The sequence below is a fragment of the Vigna umbellata genome, chromosome 8 (genome assembly GCF_029865625.1).
Source record: "Vigna umbellata cultivar VRB3 chromosome 8, Vumbellata_1.0, whole genome shotgun sequence".
In the NCBI taxonomy this organism is placed as follows: Eukaryota; Viridiplantae; Streptophyta; class Magnoliopsida; order Fabales; family Fabaceae; genus Vigna; species Vigna umbellata.
The window spans coordinates 13,686,296-13,705,987 of NC_142172.1; the positions used below are offsets into that span (position 1 = coordinate 13,686,296).

Here is a 19,692-nt window from a genome sequence, read left to right on the forward strand (position 1 = left end):
TTGTGGTGTACTGTAATTCTTTTATAAGTAAAGCTCTCAACATGATGCATGGGTTAGTCTTACTTATGAAGAAGCTTTCTTTTAGAGGATTCCAATTGACCATAAAAAAAATCTTGGTCTCTAAGTCCCCTTTCAAGTGGATTAGAATCAGAATAAAGTAGGTTTGATTTTACAACAAAATTTTATAAACTCTTAAAAACAATACATCTAACTTGGGTTATATATATATATCATTTAGTTTCCTTGAGCAAAGACTAAGACAAGCTAGCTTAGGTTGACAATTGAGACAAACCGTTTTAGACGAAAATTTGAAAGGATTTTCTTGAACCAAAGGTCAGGAAGGGTCAATTTGGACTGAAGGTTTAAATCAATTGGCTATGATCAAAGGAGATAGGATAGCCTAAGTTGATGGGCCATATAAAATAAATGTCAAGAAAGGATGACTCAAGTCAAAGGTTGAGATGAGTCTACTTAAGTCGGGGGGTTGAGATGGGTTGGCTTGGGTCGAAGGTTGAAACAGGTTTGCTCGGCCTGAAGGTTGAGACAGGTTGACCTTAACCGATGGTTGAGACGAGTTGGCTCAAAACAAAGTTCAACTGAATCGAACTCACCCCGACCGAAATTCAGTTGAATTTGGTCTTATATGTCGTAGTCAAAATTTGGTTGAATTCAGCCAAGTTGTTCACAGTAAAAATTCCTCTAAGTTTGACCTAGTCGACCCTGACAAAATTTTGCTTGAATTCGCCCAAGTCGGCCTTGATCGAATTTATGTCAGTTCGGTTGAATTTTGGCCAATTCAATTGAATCAACCTTGACAAATTTCGGTCAAGTTAGTTTTGACCAAATTCGGTGGATTTGCTCAAGTCCACCTTGGCCAAAATTCTCTAGAGTTTAGTCAAGTTGGCCTCAACTAAATTTAGGTTGAGTTCACTTCGATTCGAATTCTATTGAGTCCACCCTATCGAAATTTAGTCATTGATTGAAATTCTTCTAAATTTGACCAGGTTTGTTCTGATTGAATTTCAGATAAGTTGGCCCAACCCAAATTTGGTCGAATTAGGCTGAGTCTATCCTGACAGAAAATTGGCCGATTTTGGCTGAGACAACCCCGATAGAAATTCGGTTGAGTGTGTCCTAAACCGAATTTGTTCTCACCCTTAGCCAAAGGTCAAGATGGGTCAAATCTGGTCGATGATTTAGATGGATTAGTTTGATTTGAAAGTCGAGACAACTAGCCCAAGCAAAGGTCGAAACTAGTGTGACTGAGGCCGAAAGTCAAGATGGGTAGATGAAGGTTTAGATGGGCCAACCTATATTGAAGGTCAACCTAGATCGAAGATTAACCTTGATTAATTTGACTGAAGGTAAAGACACGTTAATCTAAATCGAAAGTTTAATAATATATTTAAAAAGAGTTAATATTTTTTTTTCATGTTTAAGAAGAAAACTAAGTCATTTATCCTAATTCATATAACTTTTGTAAGTTTTCTGGCACGTGGGTTTTTTTTGTCACAATCCACGATCTGAATCAAACCCTGTAAACTATGAACTAGACCAAATTAACAACTCTATTTGTAAGTGAAAACATGTACACATGTAACAAAACTAAAAATAAAGTATTATCAAAATAAAAATATTATTAAGTTATAATTTTTACAAAAAAAAAAAACTATAAAAATAAATAATTTTTATAACTTCATCCATAGATGTTTTTTAATTCTAAATTGTTATTTTAATCTTAAATAAACAATTATTTTTAGAATAAAATGATAAAAAATTGTGGATAGGGAAAATCTCTCTATTAATACTGAAAATATATTTTTAATAATTGAAGCAACTTTAAAAATACCTGGGATTATTTGTGTTAGGCAATAGTGAATTATTTTAAAGTTTCTAATTAATATGACACTTACTCTGTCCAAATATATTATTTTTCTAACCAGTCTTTTAAACATTTTTTTACAACTGATTCCTCTTCAGCCTTACAATCTTGTGATTAGAATCCATTATAGTTGAGAATGATTTGCACACAACTTTCCCAGTTTCTGCCAATAAATCAGTTATATATTTTTGCTGAGATATGAAATTTCTTTTTCAGTGTAAACCACTTCAATCCCTAAAACATTCTTTAATCTTCTTAGTTCTTTTAGTTCAAAATCTTGGACTAGTCTCTTTTTTTCAATTATTTCTTCTCTTTTTTCATTATTTCCAATCACTATAATATGATCAACATAAACTACAGGTATAATTACCCCTTCATTCCCTGATTGTTTGATAACAAAAGTGTGATTTCCTTGACTTTGTAATCAAATCACTTAGCTTTTTGTAAATCTTTCAACCTAAGTTCTAGGAGACTGTATTTGTCTTTAAAGAGCCTTTTGTGCCACTCACTTTATTTTCTCTTGCCTCCTTCGTACCTAAGTGGAAAATTCATATAGATTTCTCATTAACTTCTTAAATTGATTCTTAAATTGATTCTTAATATCTTAAATTGATAGATTTTCCAAACTTTTAGCTTAAAAACTTTAAAGTTAAATATATTTAAAGAGAAACCAGTGGCCCAGCAGGAAACCAATAGCCCACAGCTTGAGGCCCAGCAACGTGAGACAAAAATCTCACTGGAAGTCTTTGATGGTCAGAGAAGCGTTGGTGAGCCAGCTGCGAAAAGAGGAGAGAAGTGGGATCTCCATGTTCGTCCGGCAAGAGCACCGCGACGGTGGTGGATCGGAAAGAGGATGACGGTGTAACGGACCCGCGACAGAGGTAAGCCCCTTTAACTGAATAGAGATAAGGGAAAAAGAGAGAAAACGTATATGCATGAATATATGTGTGTTGTATTTTTACAGATGCTGGAAACCTTTATATATGGTTCCGGTAAGGCAGCAAAAGCTGTCAAACTAACAAACTAACTGAAAATAACAAAACCCCCAAATTAGAAAACCTAGAAACCGAAAATATTGTTTACAGGAACAGTAAACCAAAACATCGAATACATTCAATAGCCTCCCCTCAAGCTGGATGGTGGATATTCATCATTCCAAGCTTGGGAATAATAGATTTGAACCTAGTCCGGTGAGGAAATTTAGTAAATATATCTGCGAGTTGCCCTTCTGATCGAATGGGAAGCAAATGTAGGAGCTTGGCTTGTATTTTCTCACGAACCACGTGACAATCCAACTCTATGTGCTTGGTTCACTCATGATAGCTTTGATTGTGGGCAATATGCCTTGCTGAGTTGTTATCACAATAAATGACAGCAGTAGCTGTTGGCTCAATGTGTAAATCTTGAAGAAGATAGTGTAACCACTGCATCTCACACACTGTAGCTGCAAGAGCTCTGTATTCAGCCTCCGTGGAAGACCTTGACACCGTACTCTGTTTCTTTGACCTCCATGAGATAAGAGAGTTGCCTAAGAAAATACAGTATCCAGTAGTAGACCTTCTTGTATTAGGACATGTGGCCCAATCTGAATCACTGAAGCCCTTTATCTGAGGATTAGAATCAGCAGCAAAGAAAAGTCCTTCAGCTGGACTTGATTTGACATACCTAAGTACATGTTGTAAGGCTTGATAGTGGTGCTTAGTTGGTTCCTGCATGAACTGACTTAAAAGATTGACAGTGAAGCATAAATCAGGCCTAGTGTTAGTAAGATAGAATAATTTTCCTATTAATCTCCTATAATCACTAGGATTCTCCATATAATCCTCTTTTTTGTATAGACTGCTAGTATTGCTCAAATAAGGTGTAGAACTAGGTTTACTCCCTAGCATTCCTGTTTCTTCTAGGATATCCAAGGCATATTTCCTTTGGCACAAGTGTATCCCTTTCTTCGATCTAGCCACTTCAAACCCAAGAAAATACTTGAGTTCTCCTAAATCTTTAATCTGAAATTGATTATCCAAAAGAGTTTTCATGAGATTGATTTCTTTCATTGAATTCCCTGTCAAGACAATGTCATCAACATATATAAGTAAGGCTGTGAAATCCGAAAAGGTTCTTTTAACAAATAGGGAATGGTCAGATTTAGATTGGGTATATCCTGAAGAAATAAGAAATGATGAAAGCTTGTCAAACCACTGTCTGCTAGCTTGTTTCAACCCATATAAGGATTTGGTTAGTTTACAGACCAGCCCTTTATTGTCAACATTTAATCCTGGAGGAAGATCCATATAAACATCTTCATTCAAATCTCCATGAAGGAAGGCATTGTCCACATCAAGTTGAGGTAGGAACCAGCCTTTAGAGGCTGCAAGAGCCAACAAAAGTCTAACAGAGGTGAGTTTAGCAACTGGGGAAAAAGTATCCAAAAAATCTATTCCCTCTTGTTGAGTGTAGCCTTTGGCTACCAATCTGGCTTTATATCTCTCAACTGTGCCATCAGCCTTATGCTTCACCTTATAGACCCATCTGCATCCGATAGATCTCTTTCCTGGAGGAAGTTGGGTCAAATACCAGGTTTTATTCATTTGTAGAGCATGTATTTTCTTCCTCATAGCATCAACCCATTCAGGGCTGTTCTTAGCTTCTTCATAGGAATTGGGCTCTTTATTCACAGTTATAGCAAGAGTGTATTTCAAATGCTTATCTGAAAGAGATTTATAAGACAAAATTTTTTTAATGGGATAGGGAGTAATCAAACCATTTTTGGCACACAGTTGAGTGGATGGAGAGTGATCACTTTGTTGTATGTAATCTTTTAAGTATTCTGGAGTCCTTCTCATTCTGCTGGATTTCCTCTGTGCATTTCCAAGTTCTTGATCTATAGGATTGTCATTATCGGTGGCAGCTTCCTCTTCAGTAGATCTCTCATTCTCAGTAGAACTTTGTTCATGGCTGCAAGTAATGTCATCAAGAAAAAATATGTCTCTTTTATCTTTATCATGATTACTGCTTCCTGCTTGTTTGTCTTTATATGGGAAAATATTTTCATAGAAGATAACATTCCTACTTATGAATATTTCTCTACTATTAATGTCAAGGACTATATATCCTTTTATCCCACTCTTGTATCCTAGAAAAAATACCCTTTCTAGCTCTAGGATCAAGCTTACTTCTGTTACCTTCTAAGGTAGATGCAAAACATAGACAACCAAAAATCTTTAAGTCAAGATAGGTGGGTGATTTGCCGTGTAAGAGTTCATAAGGGGTTTTGTCTTTAATGATAGGAGAGGGAAGTCTATTGATCAGATAAACAGCTTGGGATAGAGCATAGGACCAATATATGTGAGGGATATTAGATTGGAAGATCAAGCTGCGAGTTACATTCAATATATGTTGGTGTTTCCTTTCCACAACAGAATTTTGTTGTGGAGTCTCAACACAACTTCTTTGATGTTCAATCCTATACGAATTATAGACACTAGAGCAATTAAATTCAGGTCCATTATCGGTTCTTATCACTTTAATAGCCTTATTATGTTGTGTCTTAACCTTAGCAATAAAACTCTACAGCAGTTCTCTAGTTTGGCCCTTATTATGCATAAGAAAAATCCAAGTATGCCTACTGTAATCATCAACAACAGTTAAAAAATACCTATGACCATGTACAGAAGGGGTAGATATGGGACCCCAAATATCACAGTGAATCATGTCAAAACAGTCATCAGATAAAGAAGTGCTTTTAGGAAAAGGCAATTTGTGTTGTTTGGCAAAGTGACAGATATCACAAGCATCATTATCACTAGCAGTCTGAATATAAGGGAAAACTTTACACATCTTATCAAGAGTTTTATGTCCAGGATGACCAAGTCTAAAGTGCCAAATATTTACATTGTCATGTTCATACGAAAAGGTAAAACTAGGAGCTGAATTCCTTCCAAAAGATTGTAAATGGTAGAGTCCCTTGCACACACTAGCATACCCAATCATCCTCAATGTTGAGTTGTCCTGAATTTCACACATCTTAGAAGAGAAAGTTAGTGTACAGTTTATATCCCTAGTGAGACTTTGAACAGATATGAGATTAAAGGTGAATTCTGGTATATATAAAACATTAAAAATCACAAATTCTTTAGAGAAATGTATGGTTCCAGCATAGTGAGCAGTGACAGTAGAACTATTGGGTAATTTCACTGATATAGGACTGATTTTATAGAAAGTTGTAAACTGGTTTTTATCATGGGTTACATGATCTGTTGCCCCTGTGTCTATGATCCATGAAAATATACCTGGTGCATTCTCTGTGTTGTCTTTCTGGATTTGACTGATGCTGTGAGATGGGGTGTCAACTTTCTCCAGCATTTGCAGTATCTTTTGCATCTGTTCATGAGTGAAAGAATTTTGAGTGACATTTTGCTGACTTGTCTGCACTCCAGTAGATGTTGAACAGACATTAGCTGTCCCCCATTCACTCTGTCCAGTGTTGTTTTCATTACTGTTGTCATTCTTTTTGTACCAAGGTGGGTATCCATGCTTGGAATAACACTCATCAATGGTGTGGTTCATCTTATGACAGTAGGAACACTGTTTTCCGTAGTTGGGGTTTCTCCCTCTCCCTCTTCCTTGATTTCTGGGAGGATTTCCACGTCCATAAGTCTTCCAACCTTGATTGTTCTTCCATTGATTTTGCTTTTCAGTGGCACTTGCAAGAACCTTGCTGTCATTCTGATTAGAATCATTTTTCCCTTGTCTTTCTTGTTGTATGATGAGGGAAAATACACGATTAATGTTGGGTAGAGGCTCCATAAGCAATATATGGGTTTTAACAGTATCATAGCATTCATTTAGGCCCTTTAGGAAACATATGACATGCTCCATGTCCCTGTATTTCTGTGATGCTTTGGACAGATCACATTTGCATGGAATTTTGCAACTGCAAATGGGAATAGGTCTTAGAAATTCAAGTTCTTCCCACAAGATTTTCAAATCTGTAAAATACTGGGTCACACTCCTTTCACCTTGCTTGATGGAGTGAATTTCTTGGAGTAAATATGAGAATTTGAAGTGATCTCCTTTAGAAAATCTTTCCTTCAATTCTTCCCACAGTTCTTGTGCATTCTCTACGTATATCACACTCTCAGCTATTTGGGGTGAGAGGGTTTTAATGATCCAAGATAGCACCATCATGTTGTTTCTTTCCCAAGAATCAAACAGACTGTCACTTCTTTCGGGTCTTGTGATGCCTCCATCTATGAATTTCAGTTTGTTCTTGGATAAGAGAGCCCTTCTCATGTTTCTACTCCAAGAAGTATAGTTGGTTTCATTCAGGACCTGAGATATGAGGGAGGTGCCTGGGTTCTCCCCTGGGTGTAAGTAGTAGGGACTGACTGGGTTATTGGTCTGGTCCAGTTTCTCCATTGTTAGCAAGAAAATTTCAAAGAACCAAAGAAAGATCAAGAAGAAGAAGGATGTGCAGCGCAATCAGTGGCAGAACAGGTCCAAGACCTACTCTGGTACCATAAAGAGAAACCAGTGGCCCAGCAGGAAACCAATAGCCCACAGCTTGAGGCCCAGCAACGTGAGACAAAAATCTCACTGGAAGCCTTTGATGGTCAGAGAAGCGTTGGTGAGCCAGCTGCGAAAAGAAGAGAGAAGTGGGATCTCCATGTTCCTCCGGCAAGAGCACCGCGACGGTGGTGGATCGGAAGGAGGACGACGGTGGAACGGACCCGCGACAGAGGTAAGCCCCTTTAACTGAATAGAGATAAGGGAAAAAGAGAGAAAACGTATATGCATGAATATATGTGTGTTGTATTTTTACAGAGGCTGGAAACCTTTATATATGGTTCCGGTAAGGCAGCAAAAGCTGTCAAACTAACAAACTAACTGAAAATAACAAAACCCCCAAATTAGAAAACCTAGAAACCGAAAATACTGTTTACAGGAACAGTAAACCAAAAACAAGTAACACCGGATACATTCAATTTAGTTATTTTAAAATTTGAATTTGTCATTGTTCGAAACTTTGATACATTTTAGTCTCAAACTTTAACAATAAATAGATATAGTTCTTTAAACCTAATTACATTAAATTTTTTTGTGTCAAAACAATGCAAATAACATGTTTAATCACTTCAATCTCAGCTGAAAAATGTATTTGTATGTCAAAAAATTTTAACGTCATTGGATAAAAAAGAGTATATTAATTCATTTTTAAATTTTAAAAATTAAAATATATCAAAGTTTTAAACATAGACAAATTCTAATTTTGAGTCAAAATTTTATAACTAAAAACATATTTAACCTAATTTTTTTTATAAGAAATTCTGGATTATTTATAGATTTATTTTGTTTCAAAATTGGATATCAGTTATCTTGGGTATAACCCATTATCCTACAATTTTACCATTAAGGATGTCTACTTCAGCCACCATGCCTCCTTAGTTGCTATAACTTCTTCTTCCTCGTGATGCTACTATTGTTGACGTTTCATACATAAACTGGATTTTCATTTTTAAAAAGGTAAGCACATGAAGAAGTCTAGTGATTAAGTTGTCCGTTGAAAGCATATGATTAAAGCTAAGATTTTCTCCTGTTCATTATCAAATTTGAAGCAACTTTGTCTTGAAATCAATGCAAGGAATAACAATTTTCTTAGGTATAACCCATTCTCCAATATGATATGAGCATTGAGGAAGCTCACTTCAGCCACCATGTTCTTTTAGGTTGCCATGACTTCTTCCATTTGTGATACTACCATTGCTAATGTTTCAAAAACATCACATGGATTTTCGTATTTTAGTAAGGCAGACACCCAAAGAAGTCTATTGACTAAGTTGTTCATTAAAAGAAATTGATTACTAAGCTAAAATTTGGTCATGTACATTATCAAAATCCAGATGTAGCCTTCTCAAAATTAGGACTATGTATAGCTTAAATCCCTTAGAAGCGTATGCATAATGTAGAGTTTCATCTTCCATGTACTCTTGCTTCTTTATGAGTGAGTTTATCCTTCAAACAACTTAGATATATTATTCTTTGTGCATAGAGATGCCAAAATACATAATTATACCTAAAATAAGCTTTAAAAAAAGAGTGAAAGAACCAACATAAAAAGGAATAAAAGGGGACGAGGTGATCAATTCACACAAAACATGCCAGAAATGACAGACAACTTGAAAACAAAAGAAAGCAACCATGGCTTCATGTCCTCAACAACCATTCTTCCACCATTGAAATAAGTTGTATGTTTTCCTTTCTTTCCTTACCAGTTAGTGAAACAATGTTAACCCGTAATTGAGTACAGTTTTTAATTAAATATATGATTATAGATTGTTATATGAATTGTCATTGTTAATAGATATTCTTATTTTTATTTTAAGAACACGAAAGATTAAGCAAAAATAGAGACTGCAAAAAAGCTTACACTAAAGGCACAGAATCCTGCAATATAAGTAATCCATTGATTTACTCTTAGTATTTACGATTTTAAAAGAAAGTTTCTTACATTAATAATTATTTCTTGACTTATTTAACTGATGTATTAATTATTATTACCGAGAATATAAATTATTAGTGAGAAAGAGAAAATATTTTGTTGAGAAAATTATAATTGGAATAAAAATATTAGTTATATTGCTTAAAACCTAATGCAATATGTGAAAATAATTAGAGATGCCATAACTCAATCATATCATCAAAAGATCTTTTACCTAATAATCTCTTTCAGGTATTAAGTTAACATCGCAACCATTTTAATTAGTAGTTTAGCTCTTCTGAAGTTTGAGAAATAATTTTAGATAATAAAGTACAGTTACATATATTGATTAGTTCTAATCAAGAATTAAAGTTATAATAAAAATATATAAACATTGATAATAAAACTATATATAAAGTCGAAGTAACACTTTAGTTTTGAATCAACAACTAAATAAAAACACGATTGCCTAAATTTTACAAATCTTTTTCAAAAGAATCAAATTAATCTAATATATTACATGATAGAAATTAAAATTGAAGTATTATTATTATAATTTAGTTTTATCATAAGGTAATTTTAAACTCTTCAATACTTCTCTCATGTTGAAGACTAAAGTAAAATTTAAATGTAACTCGAAATAAAATAAAAGTTATCGCTTATATGATATTAGTTGGTCATTGCTCCGAATAGAATCTCTAACACTTTCCCTAGAAAATTCTGAATTCTATGAAGTCAAATATATTTTAATTCCAACATGTCCAGTTTTATTGTTTACTAATTATACTTTCTATCCTAAATACAAAAATCCTACAGAAGAAGTGTCAAATTTTAAAGTTGAAGCTCGTAATTAGCAGTTTAATATGTAATGCTTTCCAAAATTTCCTAAATAGAGGAATATAAATTAACTAAACTGTATATTTTTACATTCTATTTTGATATTTAATTATAAAATATCACTGTTTTAAAATAATTGTAAAGAAAATTATTAAAACCCCTTGACTGCTTTTCTTACGGTCATTATTCCTCATACACTTAAGAAAAAAGATAACAGTGCAAATAAATTGATGTTACAATTAAATGTAGTGTATGCAACATGCAATTAGCTTAGAATATAGTATAAATATATTTTTAGATATATTAATTAGAATAAATTACATCAACATCCTCTTCAGACGGAACACAATTCTCTAATTTTTTTAAATGTCTACTCCTTTGTGTATGTTTTTCAATCAATTAAGAAAATTAATGTAATCCATAAGTATGACTGTTTTTCCAAACATATAAGACTGGTGTACAAATAGAAAAAAGAAGTTAAACCTTAGAATATGAAAAACATTTAAGATCAGTATATGCAATATGAACAAGTCTTAGAATGTCAGGTTTATTCTATTAACTAAGATTTTATTTAGACATCTTTTATTTTTTTTAATACAATTCTGCAGCTATGGTCCTAATATAATTTGAAGTTAAACATCTTTATATTTCATCTTACTTTCAGAATGTCCCCCAAATATCTACAACAAAGAAAAGTTTAAACCAATACATAATGGCCTGGACAATATTTTTCCGAAAGACTTATTTGAAACAAAGATCTCTTAACAGGAAGTGGTTTGCTACATTCTATTTGTTTACCTTTTTACCAGACACTTCTATTATGTTTCTCCACACCACAGCCACAACTCCCCAAAACACGTGGCATAGCACAACTATTTCAGGAGATATATGTTAGCAACATACTCTTAACATAATTTCTCTTTAGAATAAATTCCTCCTCTGGTTGAAATTTATTGAAAATAATATGAAATTATTAAATGAGGCAAACGCAAAATCTTTATTATTTTTAATAAATTTCAACCACTAGAAGATGAATCATTAAAAGAGTGTCAGAGAATGTTACTGGCATTTCTTGCAAGAGAAAAACGTTAGTTCAAGCTCAGACAACTTAACAAATTTGAATGCATTCTGCCAGCCAACTTTGACAAGTTCACGAAATAATTACTTCTGAGATGTATCAAGCTACTGACAATAGCCGCAATCTTTTACTGACCCAATCTCTAGGCAATAATACCATGTTTTTGGAAGTTGCTCCTCATTTCAAGTCCAAAGGCCTAAAAATGTGTATGTGGTTATAAATTATTCATCCTCTGAACTGAACTTCTAAAATTAACACAATAAATTTCTAAGCTTAACTAACTTTTTATTCCCCATAATATACACCTCATTCCACTTCAGCTCAGAAAAAATTCCGTATTATTTTAGTTTTTCGGTTGTAGTCCAACTCGTATTCATTGATAACCAAGCTGACACATTAGAAAACGAATATTATGTTTTCTAAATAACATGGATTAAAAAGAAAACCTTTCAAGATAAGAGGGACCTATATCAAATTTACAAATTTATAGGGGCTAAAACAGTAACAGCTGGAAAAAAAATTAAGAAGAATAAAAACCGACCAGAAATATTTCTAGGGACCAGAACCGCAAGAGGTGTATATTATGGGAGTTAAAATGTCAATGAAGCCAAAAAATACTTACTAATTATGCTTCCCATCATGGAATTGAGCATTTTTCGAGGATTTAAAAGTCTCCAAAAACTCTTTAGCTTTCTGCATCTCTTGTTTCTGCCTTGTCTTGTCCCATTTGTGCTCAGATCCCAATATTTGAATGACACGAGGTAAGGCCCATCCTGCAGCATCAGTGTCAAGGAAAGCTAGACGAGACCTCCTCGAAACGAAGTCAATTGCAGATTCACAATACTCATGACGAGCACAGTAGGCCACCTCAGCCTCCAAAAAAGGGTAACCATGGGCAAGTCGCTTACCCAAATTTTCATTCTGCGTAAGAAATATATATTTTTGAACCTTGGTATCGACGAAACCATAAAACTGACCAAAACTTGTACAAACTGCATAAGCATACTCTACATATTTTGGTGGCACATTCTATTGGATTTAGATCTGTCAAACTAGAATAGAAGCATGGGGTGAGAGTTTGAAATTGTTAGATGTGACGGGCTTAGGCCCATCTCTTTATATTTTTCTATCCATAAATGCATAATCCTATTGGCTCAATACACATTAGGGATTCATCTTATGTTTCTCTTTCTTTTATTTCAACAGAAACGATTTGCCATGCAATGGATTACATTACCTTTTACAACCAGTAAGGTCAAAACTATGTTCAACAGTTTGACATAATTTCAGTATGCAACTGCACTTGACCACGAATTACCTTCTACCCACAGTTTGACGTCATACCTTCTCCAATTGATTTCTTCCAGCATATCTTGGGTTTTTCAGCATATCATACTTTCTTACTTTTGTTATCTAGTTGTAATGGCGGATATTTATAATTTTATAGTATTATATATTATTTCGATACCCTCATAATACTGCTACTATATACAATATGAAATATATACAAGCTAACCTGAGCAATGGAAGCAACACGTTCAGCCAATGTTCCATATGCATGAGACAAGTGCTTTGCTGCAGCAGTGTCCATCACACCAGGAACAACTTTACCCTTGTATGTTACTTTCATGCGCACATACTGTTGAGAAAGAATGGTAAAAGATGCAGGATCCCACCCTTCACCACCAACAATCCTGAGATTGTTGGTGACACATTCATTGGTGGGGGTCAACTTCCCAGACTTTATAGCTGCATCGACAGCATCTTCTGCCATGCTGAAATTTGGAATCAGAATAATATCACGTACAAAAGGAGTATTGCATGCCAGAAGGGAACATCAAGAAGGAAAGAAACAACAAATGGTGCAGAAGTTGGAAAGAAATTAAACACCAGTTAAATGGACTGACTGAATAGTTAACGTGATTAAAACAATACCTAACTGCAGAAACAGCATCTGAACAAATTACAACAACTTTCAGTTTGAACCATTAAATAATTACCTTCTATAGGTAGTCCACTTGCCACCGGTAATGGTGACCAAACCAGGGCGATCCTCAAAGACAACATGATCCCTAGAGATACTCTCCGTATTTTTAGCTGATGGGTCCATGGCTAATGGACGAATGCCACTCCAGGCAGAAAGAACATCAGTGCGGCGGACCTAAATTTTTAAAAGCATTATTTGAAGTTTGAAGAGAATGGATAAAGGAAAAGGACATCTAGATTGTGTGACAGCTCAATCGGATCATTGTCCTTCAATTTATCAGAGATTGACAGGCCCAGTTAATATAAAAGAGGGAACCCGCAAATGGAAAGGTTTAATTCTATTGCAATGGAGCTAACAGATATAAGATGCAATTTACTGTTTTGTTTTTTCTTCTGCCTACGATTATCCAAAACATTTCCAAACATGTAACAAGCATGGAATCATTTCATTTCTGCAAAGAACATCAGAAAGAAACGGAAAGTTAATGAGCTTAGAAATTGCCTGTATTGGCAGGAATGACATACTTTAACATTAAGGTAATCAGAGATGGCATCTAATATAAATTGTATTTCGTCTTCATGTGGCTCTGGAAGAAAGGTAATGTTGGTATTAGAATCTGTAGTTCCGGCAACTGTCCTTCCCAACCATGGTAGCATGAAAACAACACGTCCATCCTTAGTTTTAGGAACAATCAAGCCCATTCCCTCGGGGGAATAATAATCAGGGAGTATAATATGTACACCACTGCTTGGAGAAATCAAGTCACGTGCACTTTTGTCAGCCATTTTCCTTACAGAATCACAAAAAGGCCCAGCCGCATTCACAATTACTTTTGCATATGTATCAAACTCTTTGCCTACAACATGCAAAATAAGGAATAGAATTAATTAACTATTGAACTGTTAAAAGACATTATTCTTTAAGATCGAGGTGTGTTATAATGGACAGCACAGTAAAGGTAATTGAGTCATGACTTAAGTTTTTGTTAAGTCTATTATCAGGTGGGTGTTGCAACACAACCAATTTTGTACTTTGTTGTTTCATGTGCATAAGGACATCTCAAATGCAAATTTCTTAACCTACTATAACAAATAAGCAAAAGTTACCCATTGGGGGCCATTTGCTGAGGAAGGATGAATAGTTGAACATATTTAGTGAACTATCAAGATGGTTGCACCATTGGAAAGTAAAATTGCTGAAGTTACATAAAATTAAAGAAGAAGAAAATATGTCATGACATGACCCTGCATAAAAAAACTAAACAATACAATTCAGCAACTTTTATGAATTGTTCCATTAGGGATGTCCTATGCACCTGAATACCATTTGTGCTGTATGAAATGTATTTTACATTAGGACAAGGCACAAAGCCATCGTTCTCATACTCTTATACTCACTCAATTAGCATTGTCATTCAATTATTTTTATATTCTAAATAATTACATAATGTTAACTCTTTTACACAGATTATCAGCTGTCTACCAATGAACACATGGTTTGTGAATACATCATGTTAAAATGTTTCCAATAAAACTCATTCTATTTTTAACTCTTTATTGTGTGCACATGGATACACAACAAAAAAATCCCTTATAGACACATTATGAGTTTTTTAACAATGAAAATATGAAATGTCAATGGAATTATGCATTTATTATAACATTGATGTGATATGTACTAAGCTGATTGGAAATTTTAAAACGCTTTAATACTTATTCTGTTTGTAGAATGAAATACCAACCGTGTTTTGGTGTGGCGGTGAAAGTGCCGGTTTACAACTTCGAGGGAAAAATAATTTGGACTTTTTCATAACATTGTACTGAACAAAAAATATGTCCAATGTTTTGGTATGCAATAAAACATTTAGATCTTGTGTTGTACTTCATTCTTCCTTTTTTTGTTGTCCTATGATCAATTTAAAAGTCAAACATGGGAAAAGTGCTACTGTGCTATCTCATTCATAATTTTTCTTTTGCAAATTAAAGGCACCCCCTAAAAGTCAGAAATCAACAGCTGAAGAAAAAATGATTGACTTCCACCAAATAGTTTTTCTCATTATGCGTGCTGCTCACAATATCTCAGGTCCATTGTTTAATCAGTACACTCTGCCACCTTACCATCCCCGATAGTCCAAAATAGTAAAAAATGTAAACCATGAATGTCTACAGTAACATAAATTAATAAAAGAAAGTATTACCAGTTAAATTATCCCTAATTCGTGCACCAATTATCCGTTCATCAGCATCATCCTTCAGTAAAGATACAACTTCTGCATGATTCAGAACTGCAGCACCAGCTAATGCTGCAGTGCAAGCCAGTCCAACATTAAGACGTGCATCATTCATCTGTCCATCATAATAAACAACCGTGCCCCTCAGACTTCTACCTTTTCCCTCCTTTGCTAGAGTGGGAAAAAGTTCAACAGACTCCTTTGCTGAATAATATCTCGATAAGTGTAATAATCGTGCTCCTGCGACCAAATCGTACATTTTCAAGCCAACCCAGTAGTACAGTACTTCAAACCAGTCAAAACATGGTGTCATGCAAGGCAAAGCTTGGCATAGGTGTGGTGCATTGTCAATAACCTGTTTACGTTCCTCAAGTGCATGGAATACTAGCTTTAGCTGGCCATAGTCAAGTTTAAAGACAGCTTTCTCTAGGTAACGAACACCTAAGAGTTTACATAAACACTGAAATGTTAGACCAACAAGTACTTACGACTTATAACATAAGGACACATAAAATGACTAGCATTTCGCAGTAGGAATGGAAATTTCTGTCAGTCAAAATCAACAATCTACAGTGTTAAGATGCAGATTGGTTTTATCAATGATATTTGAAAACCTAAACCAAAGCAAACTTCACAATCTCAAATGGAAAGAGGCTCCCTTACTTAATTTCTTCCTGTACATTTCAAATCCCAAATGTATTGGAAAGTTGTAGGTTTTTAGCTTTGTTAGTTAATGTTGCATCATATCCTTTGAAAGAGTATGAAAAACACTTAGTAATTTTACGGCATACCATTTATAAACACGTCAATTTATGAAGACAAATTGATTGGCTACCAGATTCTCACAAGGTTTTCTACATTTATAAGCATGGTATATTTATCCAAGCTTTAGTGAATATCTATGTAAATAATGAGAATGATGAAAAGTGCCAAGATACAAATAAGAATAGAGATACAAATACATATAAAAAAAATTGATACATCAGTCAATTTTTTTCCCTCCTCTTTTACCCTTTCACTCAATTATTTGAGAAACCAAGGTTCTCCCTCCCAATCTCTAGTCCAAGTCTAAAATTAACCCTTATTCCCCGCCAGTGATTTAAACCCTGTCTTCTTCCCCTCTCTAATCAACTAAATATTCCCCAATCTAATCAACTAAATATTCCAACTGTCCAAATTTCTTTGTTTAATATCCACTTTTTCTTGTCAATTTCTGCATGATTCATCCTCTCCGGTAAAGATTTTATTGAGTGCTGCCCTAACTTCTTCTATCAACCCAATTCAAAAAAATACCTGAGTTATTCCCACAAGTGCACATCAGGGGACTGGCATGACAACTAAAATTTCACCTAAAGTTCATCTACAATTGATATTTGGATATTTGTTTCATTTCATCCCCATTAATAAATGCTTAAAGTTTTGAAGCCTTTCAAAGATAGATAGAACATACCAAACTACCACCATTGGAACCAACTAAAATATCTGCCTTTAAGTGACACCAACACCACTTAGAACTTGTACCCTTTCTCTCCCAGGACTTTACTTACCTGGAAGTATCATTCAACCTCTTCACCCAACCAAACATATCTCCAAAGTCATTTGCCACTTCAGACCATCCCTTCCTTCTCATATTCATTTTCCATTGCACCCAAACTGCCCCATTCATTGGAGCTCTCATCACCATACAAGTTACAGTTTCCAAAAGTTCCTCAGTTCTTACTCACTCTATCCTTGTTCTTGCATCCCCTTTCAGACTCTTGAATTTTCCACTCTGCTACTGGTTCCCTTTCGAACAAAACATAGCAGAGTTTCTGCTGTTCCTTATAATCAATTAAATAATATACGCATGATGTTCTTTTCAATAATAGACATACATTAGCAGAAATTAAAATGAATATCCATCGTCATCATTTGAATGAAACAGCCTTCTGCAAAGCCCCATTTCTTCAATCCTACTTTCAGTAGTAGAAAAATATTTAAGAAATCATTATTATTTTAAGTTAGGTTATTTTAGTAGCAGTTTGTGATTAAAGTATAAGAATTCTTTCGATGGTTAAAGTATAAAATCACTTTTAGCGCAAAAAAGACTACTTACTGTTTTCTATCAGGAAGATCTAGGACTCTTGCTAAGGAAACTAAGAAAAAATTGAAAGCTGTTTGGATAAAGTTACTGAAAATATAAAACCTAATCATACCACTCCTTTCAAAATAAATGTCATTAGATGTAATCAATTTCTATCACTTAGGTAGTTTAACAGACATAATGAATTTTGAACTAAAGTTATTGACAAATTACATTTTCGGATACTAATGAAAAAGTACAGTACACTTTTTCGACTTTTACCCAGATTATTTTATTGAAAAGCATAAACAGCGCACTATCTTACGATTATCGGATATTCAATAAATAAAGTATCGTTAATCATTTATTAAATAGATAAAAGAACACATAACCGAGCACGCACACTTGTACCTCCATGAATGAGCTTGGTGGAGCGAGAGGAAGTTCCGGAAGAGAAATCCTCTCTCTCGACGAGGCCAACGCGGAGTCCTCGAGTGACGGCGTCGAGCGCCACGCCGGAGCCGGTGGCGCCGCCGCCGATAACGAGAACATCCAGAGGACTCGCGGCACCCGCGCCGATCAGCGCCGACCGCTGAAGCTCTCTCGATGGAACGGCAGCAAATGGATCGTGGATCTTCTCTCGGACAGCGGCGAGGTGCGATCCCCCGTCGCTAACGGATACAGGGGGCGAGAGGAGGAGTGAGCCGCCGTATGCTGTGGCCACGGCGGCTCCGACGGCGGTGCCGAGTCGCCTGAGGCGAGTCATGAAAGGGAATGAAAGCAGAAAAGTGAGAAGGAAGAGAGAGAGAGAGAGAGAGAAGTGTGCTTCACTCGCGAGTCACGAGGAGAGTGGCGCTGTCTTAATGTCACGTTTACTACGTAAAAAGTATCATAATTTTTGGTGAACGTGATTCTAGCTGAAAAATTATAATAATTTATAACTTTGAAGATTTTTTTTGGAAGCTGTGTTGGTTTCTTTTGCTATCCTCTTCATGGAGAAGAGTGAGTGTGGAACTATAATGGTGAACTCTTCTTTGCTTCTACTTATTTTTGTGAATAAAGCAATAGAAATATGTTAAATTCACTCACTCTTTTTTCCCATTCAAAATTCTGAGAATGTTAAGAAATATTGTCTAACTTTGGTAAATATACATATAGATATGGAATTAATTATTTATTATATTTTTCATATGCTTATGAGTTTTTTAATGTTTCCTATAAATTGAGAAAAAAAAACTGTGTATCGAACATAAACTTTTTTCCAACAATATGTATATATTTGCATAAATTAAACAAATAGCTTATAGAAAGCATTACGTATAAAACAGTCTTATTATCGTTTAAAAATTTAATTTTGTATTTTGTTAGGCATAATAAACAGAAATGTACAAATATATGTGTATCAAAGTATCTCTATATGAACGTACAACTTTCTGTATGTTTGATCAAGTATCTCTGTGAAGACTATATGGACTTATTTATTAAAGGTATATTACAAAAATATTTGTCAAACATAAAGATTACCTTATTCTAATAATATAAAGATGAAGATGTTAAAATATCAAACACATAATGATAACAAAAGCAATCTCTTTGTTATGTCTCTTTGTGTGTTTTCAATGGGAAGGCGATAAACTTTTGTATTATTACATCTATGTAAATTTTATCTTTCTTTTTTAATTCCTTCCTTAATTGTAAATTCTATGGTTGCTCGTAGAATGTTACATATATACTCTTCCTAGGATCCCCTATCCTTCCTTGGACCTTGTCCAAAATAAAAGTAAGGTCAACTTTTTCTACTCTACCCTTAAAGATTGGGAAACCATGATGTTTCTCAATTTTTGGGTTATTAATCTAATAAAGAAAATGAAAGATACAACTTAATGAGAAACAATGACTTGCAAACCTTTCCTTTCCTAAAGGTTGGTAATCAAAGATCCATGATTTTGATTCAAGATTCAATAAATTCAAAGGTTGTGATAATTGAGTTAATATTTCCTTTGATTTTCTCTCTAATGTTTTCTTTCACACTTTTATAAGAATTAACGTCTTATTCTCTTTTAGTTTAAAAATAATAAAGACGTTGACTTTTTATAGAAAAATCGTTATTTTATTCTAAGGGATTTCTTAAAAAAAAAATAT

At 34.4% G+C, this 19,692-nt stretch overlaps 2 protein-coding genes across 4 annotated transcripts; both read right to left on the bottom strand.

Moving 5' to 3' along the window:
* Positions 1-5,852: 5,852 nt before the first annotated feature.
* LOC148194050 (uncharacterized) lies at positions 5,853-7,396 on the bottom strand. Its single transcript, XM_088095989.1, has 2 exons — positions 6,169-7,396; positions 5,853-5,887 (listed from the first exon to the last, which is right to left on the bottom strand). Exons 1-2 carry the CDS (start codon positions 7,295-7,297, stop codon positions 5,853-5,855), a joined length of 1,164 nt encoding a protein of 387 aa, XP_087952115.1. The 5' UTR covers positions 7,298-7,396.
* Positions 7,397-8,759: 1,363 nt separating this feature from the next.
* Positions 8,760-18,395, bottom strand: LOC148194051 (glycerol-3-phosphate dehydrogenase SDP6, mitochondrial-like). 3 transcript variants are annotated; one of them, XM_088097395.1, is made up of 7 exons: positions 17,962-18,395; positions 15,456-15,929; positions 13,783-14,114; positions 13,272-13,432; positions 12,788-13,046; positions 11,894-12,192; positions 8,760-8,890 (listed from the first exon to the last, which is right to left on the bottom strand). In XM_088097395.1, coding segments are annotated over exons 1-7 (1,881 nt in total). In that variant the 5' UTR covers positions 18,317-18,395; the 3' UTR covers positions 8,760-8,889. The 3 variants fall into 3 exon arrangements, with proteins under 3 accessions (XP_087953521.1, XP_087953519.1, XP_087953520.1); XM_088097393.1 differs by lacking the exon at positions 8,760-8,890 and adding an exon at positions 10,875-11,467 and having other exon boundaries at positions 17,962-18,392; XM_088097394.1 differs by lacking the exon at positions 8,760-8,890 and having other exon boundaries at positions 11,627-12,192; positions 17,962-18,393.
* Positions 18,396-19,692: the final 1,297 nt, after the last annotated feature.